Source organism: Euprymna scolopes, chromosome 17 (assembly GCF_053919585.1).
Source record: "Euprymna scolopes isolate OS-2025 chromosome 17, ASM5391958v1, whole genome shotgun sequence".
Taxonomy (NCBI): domain Eukaryota; kingdom Metazoa; phylum Mollusca; class Cephalopoda; order Sepiida; family Sepiolidae; genus Euprymna; species Euprymna scolopes.
In genome coordinates this window covers 68,279,878-68,299,705 of record NC_136498.1, presented here as the reverse complement: position 1 = coordinate 68,299,705, position 19,828 = coordinate 68,279,878, and the positions used below count along the sequence as shown (strand labels likewise).

General features: G+C 30.8%; 2 protein-coding genes and 2 non-coding genes across 4 annotated transcripts in view; 1 reads left to right on the top strand and 3 right to left on the bottom strand.

The window, feature by feature from the left end:
* Window positions 1-637: 637 nt before the first annotated feature.
* LOC145296772 (small ribosomal subunit protein uS10) lies at window positions 638-19,297 on the bottom strand. Its single transcript, XM_080142827.1, has 4 exons — window positions 19,157-19,297; window positions 14,761-14,863; window positions 2,913-3,112; window positions 638-728 (listed from the first exon to the last, which is right to left on the bottom strand). Exons 1-4 carry the CDS (start codon window positions 19,157-19,159, stop codon window positions 672-674), a joined length of 363 nt encoding a protein of 120 aa, XP_079998953.1. The 5' UTR covers window positions 19,160-19,297; the 3' UTR covers window positions 638-671.
* LOC145297263 (small nucleolar RNA SNORD14) lies at window positions 6,864-6,965 on the bottom strand. The gene has a single exon (XR_013870121.1). It is a non-coding gene; the product is annotated as a small nucleolar RNA SNORD14 (small nucleolar RNA).
* Window positions 7,705-7,806, bottom strand: LOC145297264 (small nucleolar RNA SNORD14). The gene has a single exon (XR_013870122.1). It is a non-coding gene; the product is annotated as a small nucleolar RNA SNORD14 (small nucleolar RNA).
* A 275-nt stretch (window positions 19,298-19,572) lies between the features above and the next one.
* LOC145296771 (transmembrane 9 superfamily member 4-like) overlaps window positions 19,573-19,828 on the top strand; it is a 120,856-nt gene continuing 120,600 nt past the window's right edge. The window contains exon 1 of the mRNA XM_080142825.1: window positions 19,573-19,708. Within this exon, the coding sequence (XP_079998951.1) occupies window positions 19,697-19,708 (12 nt within the window). The 5' untranslated portion in view covers window positions 19,573-19,696. The remainder of the gene's footprint in view (window positions 19,709-19,828) is intronic.

The following is a 19,828-nucleotide window of genomic DNA, read 5'->3' as shown; positions in this document are numbered from 1 at the left end:
TCATGATAAAGGGAAGTAACTCTTGTATCCACAATATTTCAGAACAAGGTATTTCAATACTTACAAAAAAAGAAAAGTATTTTAGATTTAATTTTGATATTGCAACAAACTTTCACTGGGCATAGATACAATTTTAAAGCCCCTTTTACACATTTTAAAGGACTTTTGTTTTTTTTAAAGGTAATAGAAAATTCAAGGACTTTTCAAAGTCGTGCAAACCCTGAATGAGCTTTTATTTACTTTTAGAATTATCTTAAAATTTTTTTAACTAAAAAGGTTTTAGTGAGAAGAAATTTTTAAAATTTCATCATTGTGTAAAGTGAAACTTAGGATGTCGATGACCACTTTTTAAAGAAAGTCTGCTGGAGCTGCACAAAATTTGGTTTCATGCAAATGAAATTCAGAAAACCATTTACTTTTAGAATAAAATCCAGATACACGTCATGATCACTTTTTTTTGAAGACAGCCCAAATATTTCAATATGAATATAATTGTAAGCTTTAGTATTACAGTATTCATAAAAAAAAAAAAAAAAAAAAAAAAAAACTATTTTCTAGAAGACAATAGAAAATGGAGTTAAAGGTCATGAAATAGAATACAATAGTTTATGTGCATAGACAAACTCAGACAATAGAATCATTAATATACATTTATTGCAATTACATGTTGCTTATGCGTCTGCAATGGTCACCTCAACTTCAACACCAGGCTCAATACTGATGGATGTCTGAACAAATGGTTAAAGAAAAACATTAGTAATAATTAAAAAGTTACATATAAAAAAAAAAAAAACGAAAATCAAATTTTATGAAGCAAGACAACTATTTGAACCATTCAGTTTTGTAATGAATACAATTTACTATTGAAATTGCTAAAAAAAAAAAAAAAAATGTAAAGATTATACACACATACAACACTAGCAGCTCAATTTACAAGACTTATGGAATGACATTTTCCTTCCACAGTTTTTCTATTTTAATTAGGTTGAACCCTAGACTTCCAAGTTTTCTATCCAAAATTTTTCAGATACTACTTTCATGTACAGTGCTTTTATGAATAAGCATTTGAAAGATTCCAAATCTTTTACACAAAATCATTACTATCTTAAAATTTATTTAAATTTAGGGAAGAAAAATTACAGTGCAAGAAAAGATAAAAGTTCTAGAATTAAATTTGTCTAGTTGATAAACTAGAATTTGTTTAAGCATAACCTCTATGTAAAAGTAAATACAAGACAATTACAACAAAGGTCAGCTTATATTTGATATATGCACCGTATACCACCAAGTACCAACTATGGCATGGCACCCGGCCGGCTTAGTTAGTGCAAGAGGGAAGAAACAAAAGAAAAAAAGTTCCAAAAAATTGATACTTTAGTTCGATTAAGGTAATTTTTTCCATAACAAAAAGGATAAATCTCACAAAATGTCTACCTTTTCTAAACTCAGAAATAAAGATAACTAACCAACAGCTGGACTTTTTTTTTTTTATACATTAGTAATTTTAGTGGATACACAATGTAGAGACAAAATCTATTTCTGAGAGAAGCTGGTTTTTAGAGTAAAATAAACACCTCATTCTTTAATAAAAATAACTAAAGAGATTTGTCAGAAATTAAAATAGAAGGGACATGCAGTTCAAATACATTTTCTTACAGATCTCATTGAACTGACAAGTTTTTGCTATGTGCTCAGGACATCTTGTTCAATTTTTGACTGATGTATTACGTGTAATCTATAATTTATATTTTAAGATAAACCAATAAAATTCTGTTAAGGTTTCCTTATAGATTTTTATCATCAACAAGTTCACTTTGCAAATAATGCTCAAAATATTTTTTTTTTCTGGATAGAAAACAAATCCAAAATTATTTGAGTTATGTAATGGAATGGCGTGAACTGCATGAGTGAGCCTCAATTGTTTCAGAATAGTCAAGTTCCTTAAAAAAAAAAAAAAAAAAAAAAAAAAAAAAAAAAAAAAAAAAAAAAAAAAAAAAAAAAAAAAAAAAAGATTCTTAGAAAATTAATATCTATTACAATTAAAAGAGGCAAAGAAAGTGGGCTACATTCAGCATGGTAAGGATCACACCTTTACAGTTAAAGGAAAACCAAAATACAATTCTTAAACCAATTTATATCAGTTCACCAAGAAGCATTTGCAACAGCAATTGTCATTGTATAACTGCAAACATGATACACCTCTGATCAGTTTTGCAGAAATTAGTGAGGCTGATTTTCAAACTGTTTGAATAAACCAGAATTTGTTCAAGCTTAACCTCTATGTAAAGATGAACAGAAAGCAATTACAGGGAAGGTCAGCTTGTATTGATATATGCACCGTATACCACCAAGTACCAACTATGACATGGCACCCGGCCGGCTTAGTTAGTGCAAAGATTGTTTAACACGCCAGACCTACTTTAATACTTAAAAAGGTAACTAACAATTTTCTACGTCCCAGTTTGTGATTGGACAATAATAAAAAGTTAATTTCTATGCTACACATAAAGGGTTCTTGTTCAGAAGTACCACTATATTAAAAAAAAAAAAAAAAAAAAAAAAAAAAAAAAAATTGTATGTACGAGTGAGTAAACAAAAATATTTTCTAAAATCCCTTAAATTGATCAAGTAAACCTATTTAAGAAAATTTGTAAGAGATTGCTGGGAATTCACAGGCATTACAAAAATGACATCTGAATTATGTTGACTTCTCTCATCTTCAGTTATTCATAAAATTTGAATTCGAAAAATAAAACCACTTGATCAATTTATGATTTTCAGAATAATTTGTTTTGTCACAGGTACATACATTAGTTTTATTTTTTTTTTTTTTGAATATAGGAGAATTCCTGGACAAGAATTCAAAGAAATGTTTCAATAGAGTAAATAAAAGGTTTGCTCAAAAAGGATACAATTTGTTTCACAATTTCTGAAGGGCTGTGAAGATCAATGATTCTTTTATGGATCCTCATCTGGTATCTGTCCCAGGTTTTAGAACCTTCACCACAAGGGGTTTTACGTGTAGTGATGCGAAGAATCTTTGTTGGCATCCGGACAGGTCCTTTTACCTTCAGTTGCTTATCCTTAGCTCCTCGGATCAGATCAGCACACACTGAAAGATAATTTATGAAAGATGAAAAGGCAATTGAAAACATTAAATTGGGAGAGACACACACAGAAGGAAAGATATTTAAAAGGAAATGTTCAAGCACAACCTCAGTGTAAAAACAAATAAAGACAATTACAGTGAAGGTGGGTTTGTATTTGATATATGCACCGTATACCACCAAGTACCAACAATGACATGGCACCCGGCCGGCTTAGTTAGTGCAAAGATTGTTTAACACGCGATACCTACTTTAATATTAACAATCATAAGTTTATAAAACATCTTTTAACTTAAAGCCAAATACCAACACCAATGTTTGTGGTGGAGGGAATATCACAGCAGTTTGGATGAAAAAGGATACATATAATTTTATATAAGACTTAATTTTAAATCTTTAAAGTTTAAATACATTTTGAAAGGTCAAATTTTTACTTTTAGGAATGGCGAATATTACATTTATGATAACTAAATTCCCAATAAAGCAGATGCCAAAACCAGAAATCTTAGCCAAAACCTTGAGCTATTTGGATTTTCTTATAGAACCAAAAACACTATCATAACAAGATCATAGTTTTGGCATGATGTCAGATTTGTCATGCTTTCATTTATATTTTGAAAAAGCCACACACATTTCCCATGACCAATGCTTGTGCAGAAAAAAAGAAAAAAAAAAAAAAAAAAAAAAAATACTCCAAGTGTGGTGATTGAGAAAAATACAATGAATTACGAGATCCAATCCTTTTGTTGGGAGGACGAAAAAGTACATTTTTAATGTTAAATACTACTTATCCATTTATATTATGTTTAAAGTCATCGCTTAAAATTATTTTTCTTTGTGTAGGCTCTTTAACAATTATATAATCCTCCCAGTATAACAAATAAAATATTCAAATTTTTCATCTAAGGAAGAGTTCTCTACATTGAGAGAGAGCCCTCTGGTGAAGGGATAGAGGCACTATTCAGAATTGCTACCAAATTTACATTATCTTATCTGTACACACCAAACGTAAATCAGATGGCAAAACAAGTTTCTGTTAGTCTATCCCCCCCCCCCCCCAGAAAATATAGAAAGAATTTTTACTATAGCTATGCAAAAGTACCTTACAGATGACATTTTATAAATTTTCAAAAGAATCAAAAGAGAATATAGTGGTAGGGGTTTTGACAGAAAGCATATATCAATCCCAGGAAATGGTATAACAATAGTAATATTTAACAGTACTTTAAAATTATTCAAGGAGAATTCAGACATCCAAGGAAGGTTCTTTTATATCCTTCATTGAGCAACAAGGCTCTCTGGTGGAAACCGCGAATGAAATGGAATACAATTCATCATTATCTCCAGGGCATACATAACTTATAAAATTGTGAAAGTATAAAGATTTTTACGCTACTGTGAGAATTGACATAAGCCAATCAATTGATACATTGAAAACATAAGTAATATAATGGATAAGTATTTTAACATTAAGAATGTAATTTTTAGTCCTCCAACAAAAGGATTGGATCTCGTAATTTACTCTTGTTTGTATTTTTCCCAGGGAGGGAATCAAGACCCCCACCCCCTGCAACTTAATCTACAAAAAGAACAATTATTTATTTGAGGAGAATTCAGACATCCAAGGAAGGTTCTTTTATATCCTTCATTGAGCAAACAAGGCTCTCGGGTGGAAACCGCGAATGAAGTGGAATACAATTCATCATTATCTCCTCAGACTTTTTTTTTTTTTTTTTAAAAGTAAAATTTTAAGTTTGCTAATAATTTTCATACATTTGTTAGGTAAAAGCCGATAAGACAAGTCGCTGTAGTGCACAGCTTAAAATCCTGCATAAAAAAAAGAGAAAAGATTTGGCTATTTTTGTACTGTGGTTTATAAACTTGACTGAAGACAATTTAAGGAAGCCTTCTACAGTGTGAGATTTTTTTTTTTTTTTATTTTAGGCAAAGTTAAGACAAGTGAGGGGGAATAAATAAATAAATAAAAATAAAAAATACAGTTAAGTTTAGTAAACCTGCAATCCTTTATAACAAAAATTCTAAAAAGCACAAGGAGAATTCAGACATCCAAGGAAGGTTCTTTTATATCCTTCATTGAACAAACAAAGCTCTTTGGTGGAAACCGCGAATGAAATGGAATAAGATTCATCATTATCTCCTGCCAATATAAGTTTGATAGTTATACTCATGCACATTTTAAATCTGGTTTTCTATAAAAAAGAGATGGTTTTAAGTGAAATACAGAAATGGGAGGATTAAAATAGCCAATATTAGTTTTTCATAAAGTAAAAACTTTTTAATGTTCAAATTGGTTTTATACATTATATTCAGGTCATTGAATAGCAATAATTCTAAAATGTTTCATATAGAGCCTAAGAAAAAATAAAAATAAAACTTGTTTTACGACACATTAACCTTTATATAAAATATTTTGAGCAAGCATCTAGACAAAAATAGAGTTAAGAAATACCGTTCAAAATGTCCAAGTATACTCTAATCCCGCTATCAAAATCTTTTTCAAAAATACTTTAAGAGATTCAGACATCCAAGGAAGGTTCTTTTTATATCCTTCATTGAGCAAGCAAAGCTCTCGGGTGGAAACCGCGAATGAAGTGGAAGGATTCATCATCATCTCCAGGGTATATACAGAGCTGGACAGATTGAGTTTTAAAAGCAAATTAGATACAAATTATATTCTATACAAGAGTTTAATGCTACATGGTGAAAATTGACCGATATTACTGATAGATTGTAAGTTGTGAGGAGGAGAGGAGAAGAAAAAAAAAAAAAAAAAAGGGGGGGGGGGAAAAAAATATTTTGCAAGTACAGACGACTAAAGTTAAAGACGTAAATTTATACTGAATCCAATGTAACAATCTTTGAAATTGGCTTATAAAGGAGAAATGATTATTTCAGGAGATTTCAGACATCCAAGGAAGGTTCTTTTATATCCTTCATAGAGCAACAAAACTCTCGGGTGGAAACCGCGAATGAAATGGAGTAAGATTCATCACTATCTCCTGAATAAATAAATTTCTATTTTTAAGTTTTAGTGGATGGAATAAACTGGTTTAGAAATGCATGAAAACTCTAAATTGTATACCCCCACCCCAAGACTTATATCACTTAACTCGGCACTGTGCATACGCTATTTTATATACTAAAAATAACTTTTCAGGCAAGGTAAATGCCACGGTAACATTTAGTAGGTGGGTTTCTACCACCACTGTTTTATTTCTTATTTTTAAGTCATTGTTGAGACTTCAAAGAGGTAGAGAGAGACATTGCAGACATTTTTCTTGTCACATAGTACTCAACACTAAGCTATCATTATTCGCCTCCAATAACAAACCACAAATGATGCTGGGTTAAACAGTGCCAATAGCAACTAGATTGATGAAAAAATTTCAAAAACTACCTGGCAAATACATTCGACAAGTGCAAGAATAAACAATTTAACTTAAAGATATTTAAATGTACAAGAATAGCAGACGAATGTCTGGTATTCGATAAGATAACTTATCCCAGATAAAATTAAGTGAAATGCATACAATAACATTTAGGGTATTTTTTTACGACATGCATCAGCGTAGTATAAACACCTCCAACCACCACATATTAAGAGCGGCTTCCGAGCTTTTTTTTTTTTGGGGGGGGGGGGGGGGGGGTCCGGAAAGGCGTTCTTAACAGGGGAAGGTGTGACTGAAGCACACCGTAAGAAAAACTTACCAAATTTTGTTTAAGAATTTTGGGAGGAGATTCAGACATCCAAGGAAGGTTCTTTTATATCCTTCATTGAGCAAACAAAGCCCTCGGGTGGAAACCGCGAATGAAATGGAATAAGATTCATCATTATCTCCAAAAGATTCTATCAGAAAAATTCTGCTTATCTTCAAGTTTAGTCACCCTTCACAAAGGCTTTGTGTGGTGCAACCGGCTGCAAAATGAAACCCCTTTATAAGTAATTTTTTTTAAAAAGTTTGTTTTCTTATTAAAAGAATCATTTTGCCAACAGTTCAGCACAAAACCTTTGTAAACAGGGTGATTAAACTCGAAAATAATTCTTTTAATAAGTTAAAAAGAAAAAAAAAAAAAAAATTCCGACAAAGAAATTTTATTTATATAATATATATATATATCTCCATCAAGCAACATAAGACTTGGGTAGAAATCACAAATGAAATACAAGATTCATCACTCCTCAAATATTTATCTAAAATAAAATGAAGTTTGTATTTTTTCTCAAAGTTCTGTGCAAATACGTAATTATTTAGAAAAAATATTTCTTTGCATGTAAAAAGTTAGCCGACATTGCTTAAAAAATTAGATGAATCTCCATTAAGAATTCTAATTTGAAACAAAAACAATTGATCAAATCTATGCAAAACGACCAACCAAATAAATCAATATCAACGAATTTGCTCCCACATCTTAAGGGGAAAATCACAAGGACCGTTCGGTTGAAACGTATGAGATAGCAGACGAATGTCTAGTATCCAGTAAGATGCCTCATCCTCAGCTAAAACAATTTTAAGTGAAAAATGTTAGGATTGTATACAAAAAAATTTAGTTATGATAACCAAGGATTTTTTGTTGGAGATTCAGACATCCAAGGAAGGTTCTTTTATATCCTTCATTGAGCAAACAAGGCCCTCGGGTGGAAACCGCGAATGAAGTGGAATATGATTCATCATTATCTCCAAAATAATCCCTTTATCAGAAAAAGTTAATTCTGCCTATCTTCAAGTTTAGTTACCTTGTGTTTACAAGGCTTTGTGCAGGCTAAGCAAACGAACAAAAAGTTAAATTGAAAACTAAATTCTAACCAGAGATTACTTTAAGAATTTACTGGTTAAGAATTAATAAAAAGCTACAAATGTTTTCTCTTATCACTCAAACTTTTAAAGTTTCATTACACACACACACACATATATATATATATATATATATATATATATATATATATGTGTGTGTGTGTAATGAAACTTTAAAAGTTTGAGTGATAAGAGAAAACATTTGTAGCTTTTTATTAATTCTTAACCAGTAAATTCTTAAAGTAATCTCTGGTTAGAATTTATTATATATATATATATATATATATATATATATATATATATATATATATATATAAATAAAAAGAAAGGTATTTATGTATTCTACATAAAGCATCACAAGACTCTTGGGTGGAAACAGCAAATTAAATTGAAGATTTATCCAATATTTTATCTAAAATCAAATAGTTTCCATTTTTTTCTTAAAGTTCTGTACAAATACGTAATTATTTAGTAAAAATATTTCTTTGCATATAAAAAGTTAGCCCATATTGCTTAAAAATCAGACGAAACTCCTTCATTAAGAATTCTCTAATTTGAAACAAAAGCAACACCTGATCAAATCCATGCTAAACAATACCGGCGAATTTGCAAGTCTTATTTGCAGGTACGTGAAAGAAAAATTCAAAGTTAACATATCTCAAAATGGAACAGCTCAGCAGAAAGAGTATGCAGAGACCATTCTAATGATACTTGAACCATCTCTGTAGGACAAATAAGAAAGTTACAATTCTAAAGCTGAAATTTGAGGCTAATTTTGGACAATAGAATCAATGGATTTCCTTAAAGTTGTGACCGCTATCAAGATTTTCCCCAGTTATTTTGTCATAACTTTCTTATTTCTTGTCAGATTTCAAAAAAACAAATATCACTGGAGAGCTTATTGAATGGAGAAAAATATATTTTTAAAGTTTATTAATCAATTATTTACAAGATTAAGAGGTGAAAGGGGATGCTGGGGCGGAAGATACAATCAATTTCTAAGGCAATATTACATCCCCGCATATGAAGTCTGATCAAATTAAATGATTTTTTCTGTATGAATACTTTATCCCATGACGAGTACGTATGATGTATGTTTTTAATATTTCCATTTTTTTTTTTTTAATGCCATGAATATAAACTGCAGAAGCACCGTTTTTTTATTTTATTTTTTTTTTTTTTTTATTTCTCATACAAACACCAATATATTTTTTTTTACATTTCTCATGAACTTTTATAGGCACCGCCAAAAATGGCCGCAAAATCAAGTTTTTTTTAAAAACGAAATTACATTTATTAAAATCCATTATTTCTGAGTAACTTTTTTTTCCCAGAAAGATAAAACCCTGAATTGACATTTTTTGTCTTGCACAAAAACGTACATAATTTAAAAAAAAAAAAAAAAAAAAAAAAACACGTCGATCTCGAGTCTAGCCACTACCAGATGGGTGACCAGAGAGAGAATTTAAAGCAGAATAAAAAAATTTATTTCAGCGCGTTTGATCCACCGTAGTCCAAAGGTGGCAAACGTTTTCAAACGGGACCGAAAAAAAAAAAAAAAAAAAAATGCTATTTTTAACACAAAGGGCACAATATTTATCGAATTTTTTTTTTGGTATAGATTCTTTAAAGCATGCCCTGTTTAATAATGGTCATGCATTATTCGGCTCGCTAAAAAAAAAAAAAGATTGTTAATTTATTTATCAAAGATTTTAAAATGGCTTTTTTCGTATAAATATTAAAAAATATTTTGTTTTGCTTAACTTAAATTAATTATTTTACTTAACATATTCACCGAATTTCACACTTCAAAACTCAAAAGCGGGATAATTAAACACAATCGAAGTTCTGATATTCAGACGTCAAAATAAGGTATGCAAACATTTTTTTTAAATCTATAATTCTGTCCCTTACAACAACACTGTTTTGTTCAGTTTCAGATGATTATTTTAAGCATATTTGTTCCCACTTCAAAACAAGGGAGGGTTTTGTAAGAAAAAAAAAAAAAAATAAATAAATAAATATCGTTTATGAAAAATAAGTACAGCGTTATAAAGTTCATTCTTCTCTTAATAATCGCTGAAAATTTCGTATTGATCGGATAATTACCTGATTTTTGGTAGATTTTTAAAAAGACGGTCCGTCAAAAAGTACTGACCTGCCCCCCCCCCCCCCGTTTTGGCGGTGCCTAAACTTTTAGCATATAAATTAAAATTTCTTTTAAATTATTAAAACTTTTAGAATTTAAAGTTTGCAAAATGTGCATAATAAAAAATATATTTATGAAAGTTTTATTTTTAATTCTAAAAATAACTCCTGTATTTTTTTTAATTGTAAATTGGTTTATTAGTTTATTATAGAAAAAAAAGCAAAGTAACAAATGGAAGAAAAAAAGCAGCTCGAAATGATAAAATAGAAAAAATACATTTTGCCGGGGAGAAATGTTTTGGTTTAAAGAAATCAAAATAATTTAAATCCTAAAAGTTCATTATGCTGAAATAAATTTTAATTTATATGCTAAAAGAAATTTTATACTTTTAGCCAGCCGTAGTCTGGTGTTATTGCCGTCGGAAAATATTTGTAAACAAAGTGCGTAGGTTAAAGATGGCGTTAGTGAAATTTTGAAAATTTTCGTAACGGCTTCACATTTTAGGCAAACTCAAAACCAATGAAGGTAAAGTCATATAGGCTTCATATTTCGCACAAATAAGGTTTAATATCTATATTAACGAATATATAGTTTCAAAACTATTATAACTTACCTTCAGGCCGAATAATGACTTAAATGACAAAACTTCACTTCAAAATTTTTTTCACTTCTACTGAACGTATGAAAATAATTCAAATACCAGCATGTAGCGAAACGTGTGCTATGTCATCAGTATCCGTGCTGTGTAGTTAAAACCCCACGGATACCGATGCTAAGCGCAAATCGGTGACACATACCCCAGTGCACTAGCAGTATCAGAATTTTGGGGGAATTTTCGCCATTTTGAATAGACACCTATCTTTCTATCAGATTATAACAATATGAAAACAATTTAAACCCGTAAATTTTATTTCAATAAAACGAGCAAAGACCAAATTTTAATATCATAAAAGCTTTAATAGAGAAAAACAATTTTATTTATTTTTCCTTCGATTTCTTCACTTAACATTACACGGATTGTCGAACAATAACATTACTTGAATCTTACGATATTCATTTTAACGGCAAAATAAAGAACTTACCTGGTTAATGAGTAAGATATGCTTTCTTTTAATCTTCCTGTATGAGAATTTATTCATATTTATGTATTATAATCCATGTATTTTTTAAATGGAAGGATTTTTCCAACACATATCGCGACAACGCGTGTCTTTCAAGAAAGTTGTAAAGACACCGGATGTTAAAATTATCACTTATGTACGGAAGCCTATAAGTGTAAAAAAAAAAACACTAATTCAGAAACCTTAATAATCTCGATATTGGATTATATTCCTTCAAATTTTCCACTTTTAAAGGTTTTCGAAGGCGCTGAAAACGGAAATAACCATTTATATATACGGCAAACGAAACTAGTAGTTTCCAAGATAAAATTTTTTACAAATGGTCAAAGTGGGGGGGGTCACTTATGGGCACCCACTTTATGGCCACATTGCAATGAACAGATTTGGCCGTAATTTTAAAGGAATTTTCGAGGGTGGCTTCATATTGACCCTATATGAATAAAGGGAGATAACATCGTCCTTTTTTTAATGTGGGCGCCTTTACGCTATCGTACATGAAAACTGGGATTTTCATTTTTGGATTTACACGGATTACGAAATGACGAAGATATGCAATGTAATTTTTTTTTTTTTTTTTTTTTAAATATCTTAAAGAAATACCTGAATTTTTTATTTATTATACTTATAAATCTGCATTATAGGGTTTCGTCTTTTTTTTTATATCGAAAAAGGAAACCAGGAATTAAATATAAAAATATACACTGACCGAAAAATAATGACTGGAAAATTCTAAACAAAAATTAAGCTTCATTGTAAAAAACAAAACAAAAAAAAAAACACGTGGTTATAGAAAAAAGGATTTACATTTTGGACTTTACCGGTAAATTTACAGATAAGTGATATTTTTTTGTTTTAAATTTGAGTATTTTATTTATTCATGTTTTATCTTCAATTTGTGATATATAAAACGTGTCGACCAAAATTAATTATTAAAATTCTCAGACATTTCAAAATGGGGGGGGGGGGGGGGGGAAATTTATAAAACAACGTTTGTCTAAAATATTATATTCAGTTTATCGGAAAGAGCATAAAATTTTACATTCACCCTGAAAAAAAAAAAAAAAAAAAAAAAAAAAAAAAAAACGTAACAATTGAACGAATAGGAAAATTTTGATAGATTTTTAAAGTTTAAAAATTGAAAAATATTCATCTCATAAAAATCAATTGATTTCATTACGTAACAAAATGGCTCCCAGAGCGCACGCACGCACTTTGTAAACACTGTTTTTTAAACAATGAAAAATAATATTTCTATTATTTTTTAAACAACTTAAATAGTTTATTTTGGAAGCATATTCTATAAAGAAAATAAATAACCCACTTTAGAAAGAGAAATTACGAGTTTTCTGTTAGGGGTGTCAAAAATTCCCAAAATTCTTATACTGCTACCAGTGCACAGAATTTCGGCTTACTCAAGTTACCAGTGCCACTTAACCCTCGCAAAAGCCTTGGCATTCACGTACCTATTATTTGCCCCCAAATCTTAAAGGGAAATCAAAGCAAAATGATATCGATCTGTATAGGTATGCAACCGATAAAATCCAGAAGTTTATATTGAAACAAATGTCTTGCCTGCACTAGAAACTAACTTCAGATTTCCCAATACATATATGAAACTGTAGGTATAAGAAAACTTTATATTTATTGAAAATAGTTATTTATACAGCCTCTGCAAGCTCTACTTAAGTGATTCAGAAAAAAAAAAAAAAAAAAAAGCAATAAATTAGCATACATGCATAATTTCAACTTTCCTGTTTGTATAATACTCTCACGGTTAATTATGACAACCCCATTCAGTTTCATAATTATATAAATTCACTTTTTCTATAGTTGCAGATAGATTCAGACATCCAAGGAAGGTTCTTTTATATCCTTCATTGAGCAACAAAACTCTCGGGTGGAAACCGCGAATGAAGTGGAATAGGATTCATCATTATCACCTGCAAGCTTTAAATGGTTTTGAAAGTTGCCATTTTATACCCTTTTGTTCTTTTATTGGCCCCCCAAGAATGAGAAAGGTATCGAAGCAAAAACGAAAACCGGATTTTTCATTGCTAATGCTTTATTATAATAGAATGCCGATATTCCTTTAGTACGTCCTTACGAGTGGAGAGTAAATGAAGGAACATCTCTTCACTGAAAAATTCAAATATGCAAATAAATGTTACCGTAGCCATTGAAAGTTGCGTTTCAACACATCTTCCGTTTTCCTGCTTTCCGGCTGACTACAATATGGTTGTGTTCAAGTCTAAAGTAAATAAGTTCTTGATGAGCCGTTCCATATAAGTTATTAAATTTACCAAATTTTCATTACTAATGATTACTATATTGACCAATTTCTACTGTACACTCTTTAACCCTTATCCTTGAGTGGCCCCTGGGCCTTGATAATGTGGTGATGCCTTTGTAAAAAAAAAAAAAAAATCTGCTCATTTGTTTTTAAGCACTTAAAACCACTATATTCCATACGAAATAATCCACTTTTAAAAGGTTCGTGAACAAGAGCTGTTGTATTCCTGGTGCACGTTTTAAAGGTGTTTTAATGAAAATTTTGACAAACTCAGCACTTGTGCCCTAACTATCAAAGCCTAATACTAATATTTTTTTCTTTTTACCTCTGCTCTCCTGACTATACTAACATGCAAAAATTTGAATGTAATGTGCTTAACTTACTACATATCTTTGCAGATACGGTCCTAAACAATAGCCACTGATGACCAATTGGCAACCTGCTTTTTTAATTTTTTTTTTTTGGGGAAAAAAAAACAAAAAAAAAACCCCGCAATGGTAAACCCAACTAAAGAAATCAAATTAAATACGAATTTCTATAGAAACGAAAATATTCAGATGCCGCCATTTGCAATCAGATAAGTTGATCAAGCAAGCTGCGAGAATTCAAGTTTTATCTTGCTCGAAATAATTTGTGTTCATAATATAACAAACCAAATAACTTATCTTTGAGATAGAGACTAAAGTATCATCCTATTATGAAAGGAAAGTCATGTGAAGGTCACAGGTAGATTCAGACATCCAAGGAAGGTTCTTTTATATCCTTCATTGAGCAAACAAAACTCTCGGGTGGAAACCGCGAATGAAATGGAATACAATTCATCATTATCTCCTGGACACAAGATTTTTCTCATATGTAGTCAGTTTAACTTTTGCAAATACAATTTAAAAGTTGCATTACAGTTTATAAACGTTCTTAAGCATGAGAGCGAGAGCGAGAGAGAGAGAGAAAAAAAAAAAAAAAAAACAAAAACACACAATCTGCAAAAACAAGTGTTATACAACTTTAACATTGCAGGATTTCTATTCCCAATTAAAAACATGCCGCGCCGACTTGTTCGGTAAAATGTCACGAATAGAGCTAACGTCCTTAGCAGTTTCTAATTCTTAGAAAAACGAATGTTTCAAAGTGCAAGAAAATCTTAAATCTAATTTTTTGTCAATATTTTTTAAAGTTTATATAAAAATGAAGATTGTATTTACAATATAAAAACCATAGCATTTTTCATTTTATGGGCTATGATTCTAAAGGAATTGCAGCCACAAACTGAACAGCTCACCTTTTTCTAAACTTTTTACATTTCTGCTGGTCAAAGTAATTCGGATGCGGTGAATCTGAATCACATCAGCCGGAGCTTTTCCACTATCCTTAGCGTAATGAGCCTGGGAGGAAAAAATAAAAATAAAATAATTAATTGACATAACAAAAATTGTATTTTTAAAAGTGCTCGGAAAGTTTTAGTACTATTTCAACAGTAGAAAAGTGTTGAATTGAATTTTTTCTGTATTAAAATTATATACAAGTTGGCCGTTTTAATTTGGTTTCAGATTGCCACCTGGACTTAGGGTTAGTGTTAAAGCGTGTTTTTCTTTAATTCTTCCAGATACTATTCAGTGATTAGCAGAGTTTTGTAACATGCCATGCATGACTGTCTAAACGTATCAGTTCAAGGAATGGCAACCTATGGCCTGCTAGGTGTATCAGAATTTGACACCCCTAACACGAAACTGCGAAAAAAAAAAAAAAAAAAAAAAAAACTCGTAATTTCTCTTTTAAGAGTGGGTTGTTCATTTTCTTTATGGATTATACTTCCAAAATAAACTATTAAAGTTGTTTTAAAAGTAATAGAAATATTTTTATTTTTTAAAAAAAGTAATGAATTTTACAAACTCAATATTTTTCAATTTTTAAACTTTAAAAATTTATCAATTTTTCTATTGATTCTATTTCTACATTTTCAGGGTCAATGTGAAATTTTATGCTCTTTCCAATAAACCGAATATTCTAGACAATTTTTTTTAAAATTCACCCCCCCCCATTTTCAAGTGTCTATTAAAAAGTAAATAATTTACTCAGTTTTATATATCACAAATAGAAGAGAAAAGGGTCAATAAATATATTCAAATTTAAAACTAAAAATAGTGTTCTTTAGAAATTTACCTGTAAAGTTCTAAGGTTAAAACTTTTTAATGGTTTAAAAAGTTTTTTTTTTTTTTTTTTTTTAAATGAAACCTCGGTCCTTGCTCTTTTAATTGAAAAAAAAAAAAAAAAAAAAAAAAAAAGACTTGAATTACATTTTTCGAGTAGTAGCTTGGAAAGACGGGAGTCGAATAATTCACGCCTCCCATTTTGAAATGTCTATTAAAAAGTAAATAAATATATTCAAATAAAAAAAAAATAAAATAAAAAAAGGGGGGCTTGAGGAGTGGGGTGGAATTATTCACTATTTTTCATGAAATTTCTGACACCTAATGGCCTGCAGGCCAAATCTGGCCCATGACTAACACGAGGCTTTGGAATTCAGAGACCTGCCGATCTAACAGAAAATGAATACTATGACCAAAAACCTGACCACCTTTGCATAAATAAAAACTGAAAGCCAATTACATTGAATAACTGACGCCAAATATTAGGCAGGATATGATATCGGTATTCTATTTCACACCTTTAAAGCGCCTACCTCTGCTCTATGTAAGTTCCTGGAATTTTTTAATGGGCTATGTTCTTACCTTGTCAGCTAGCTGGCAGCCTGGCGTAGCCCGATCGTATAAGCTCAAACATATTTTAATTTATGCAAATTGCGTATGTATTACAGAATACATCCTCTACATCTGAGAAATAATTTGCCCGGTGAACCAATTTGCAGAAAAAAAAAAAAAAAAAAAAAAAAAAAAAAAAAAAAAAAGAAGTCATTCAAATTCCGTTTGTTTACAATATCAGGTCAGCTGATATTTGGGCCTGACGATGAATGCCCTAGAAAATCACTTCTGATTAATGTATAGTTTTAAAATATGCAAACGAAGAAATGTGGAGATTTTAAAATGGTACCTCTAATTGTAAATTGAACTCATAAGATTAAATTCGATTTGTTACCGAATACTCTACCACTAAGCTATATCTCCAGATCTATTTTTTTTTAAGAAATGATTTTTGCTGATATTTTATCTCCCTTGGTCGATGTAACTTAAAATCGACATCTGTAAAAATTACCGGATTTTTTTCGGTACAAAACATTTAAGAACACTGCCAAATATAAATTTGGCTTTGTGTGAAATTTGCAAAAGATAAGCTCAGACGTTTCGGAAACTGAGGAAGTAACTCACGCACAAAGTGACTTAGTAGAGAATTTCAAACATACATGCCATAATTTCAATTTCGCTTAGCGATTTTTTCATTTTGAAATATTGACGTTCCTAGAAGAAAACTAATTGGTAAATTTTTAGATTAGGTCCATCTCCACAATGACTTATAGGTTTTCGACTATGCTGAATACGGAAATTGCATTGAAATTTTGCAGATACGTAGTTACTGAGATATAAAGTATTATGCATTATTCTTTGGCGGACAGTTTTTTTTACCCCCCGCGCGCCATAAACAAATCTACGCGCGTAACAAAGATGGCCACCAAAGAATACAATGCATAATACAACTTTTTATATCTCGATAACTACTTATTTCTGTAAAATTTCAAGACGATTTCCGTATTCAGCAGAGTCGAAAACCTATAAAAGTCGCAATTTAAAAGAAAATTGGAGGTGGACCTAATCTAAAAAAATACCCACATAAATTATTTGACAAACAAAAATTTATAAAAATACCATTTTGGTACTAGTGCATGAGCTGGCCTGGGCGTGGCTTATCACTCGCTCGGATTTCTCCGTAAAATGATGTCACATGCTGCCATCTGACGGAGAAAATGGACGAAGGGTGGGGGTGGGGTGCGTACAGAGAGAGAAAACGCAAAAAAATAAATGGCCGACAGGAGGGGGGGGGGGCTAGCAGCGCCAAATACAAGTTTCCAGAACATTTCGACATGACTTTAATTACTATAAAATTAATATAGTGGTAAAATTATTTAAAAAAAAAGAAAAAGAAAACAGAAGCCAAATTTGAAGCCGAATTAAAAAAAAAAAGGTCAAATTCACGAAATTAGCCATTAAAAGAATAATAAATGGTAACAATAACATTATGAATAAAAGTTACTTTCCAACTTATCTGCATCATTCGTTGGTATTTTTAAGTAGTTTTAAGTGCTTTTTATTTCATATCGAATATGCCGTAAAACATACCCTGTTTTTTTTTTTTTTAATAATTACTACTTTTTTAAATAGAAAAATGAATGATGCAGGTAAGTTGCAAAGTAATTTCTATTGTCAAATAATAACAGAAAAACTTACCGTAATTATTTTTCACATGCATGGGAGTCAAATAGAAGAAAACTTGTAATGTTTCCAAGGAAAAAAGCTAAAAAAAAAAAAAAAAATGGACGACTGGGGGGGGGGGGGGGGGGCTAGCAGCAGCAACAAATACAAGTTTCCAGTGCTTGAAAAATTAATTAACGAATAACACCGACCACTCTAATTTGTTTTTTTTTTATAGGTAATTGAGGTCGCTGACAACGAATCTGATAGTCAAACTTGGGGCAAATTTACCGTTTGCATGGTATTTACCCCTGAACCCACGAACTACTTTTGACCATTTTGCAGCTTCCGTTTATGCTACGCGCATACAGGGGGGGGGGATGTGGTGTTGGGGCGCGGTAAGTTTTTCTGTTATTATTTGACAATAAAAATTACTTTGCAACTTACCTGCATCATTCATTTTTCTATTTAAAAAAGTAGTAATTATTAAAAAAAAAAAAAAAAAAAAAACAGGGTATGTTTTACGGCATATTCGATATGAAATAAAAAGCACTTAAAACTACTTAAAAATACCAACGAATGATGCAGATAAGTTGGAAAGTAACTTTTATTCATAATGTTATTGTTACCATTTATTATTCTTTTAATGGCTAATTTCGTGAATTTGACCTTTTTTGAAATGGTTTGGCCTTCTTTTTTTTTTTAATTCGGCTTCAAATTTGGCTTCTGTTTTCTTTTTTTACCACTATATTAATTTTATAGTAATTAAAGTCATGTCGAAATGTTCTGGAAACTTGTATTTGGCGCTGCTAGCCCCCCCCCCTCCTGTCGGCCATTTATTTTTTTGCGTTTTCTCTCTCTGTACGCACCCCACCCCCACCCTTCGTCCATTTTCTCCGTCAGATGGCAGCATGTGACGTCATTTTACGGAGAAATCCGAGCGAGTGATAAGCCACGCCCAGGCCAGCTCATGCACTAGCTATCAACTTGCCTTACCGTCAGCAGGAATATATTTTCTAATTCCCTTGCTTTTTATGTTAAGAAAAATCTTTTCAAATTTCAAAAGTTTGATTTCTTAAAATAACGAAAATAAAGGATAGAAATTAAAATATTTCATTAACTTTTAGACCGAATTTAACAGAAATTTAGTTTTGCCGCGGCGCAGCGCATAAACCGCTCGCCATTAAAAAAAAAAAAAATGGCGGATGGCCATCGCACGTGTTTGTAGTTAACTTTATGTTCTAAACTTAGGAAAAATTATTAACACTCAGGTTATTAGAACAAAAATGCTAAAAGGAAATAAAACAAGTTTACCATTTTGTTGAGTATATGCTGGCCGACTTAATCGAAGTAATCCTCAAGAACAGCGGTGAGCCAGAATACGTCTACCACGAAGGCGGGTGAACGAGCAAAAGAGGACATGCGCAGGAAGGAATTGAGTACATTGAGTCATAGAAGGGGTGTAAAAGCATATATAATTAATAAAAACATTGCCAACTTAATGTACTTCATAAATTAAATGAAGTTTTTTGAAAGAAATAAATATAATCATGCAATTTCTTTTAAAAAATGTATGAAAAATCGTTGTAAAAAAATACATATTTGTAATTTTTCATACCAGTCAACCCCTTTTGGAAGAGTCCAACTTTCATTCACTTCTTTATACCGATTTTGCAAAATAAATAATTGCCAAGTATTTTTACTTATGAATTTAATGAAGTAAACAAAATTTTTTTAAATTATAAAAAATATTTTTGGCAAATTTAATTTTGGGGAAAAAAAAACAAAACAAAAAAACTTTAGTGCCGAACAAATACCGGTTGTGACGTCACTGCTATCCACGTTTGAGGCAAGATGGCGTCTAAGGTAAGAAAGGTGTTTTCTGAACCAGCCAAGCGCTTCATAAATTTATAATTTCACAAATTCTTCATTTCTCTTTGGTTTTGAACGGATTTGGAAAATAATCTCTAGTGAGTCTTCTCGGGC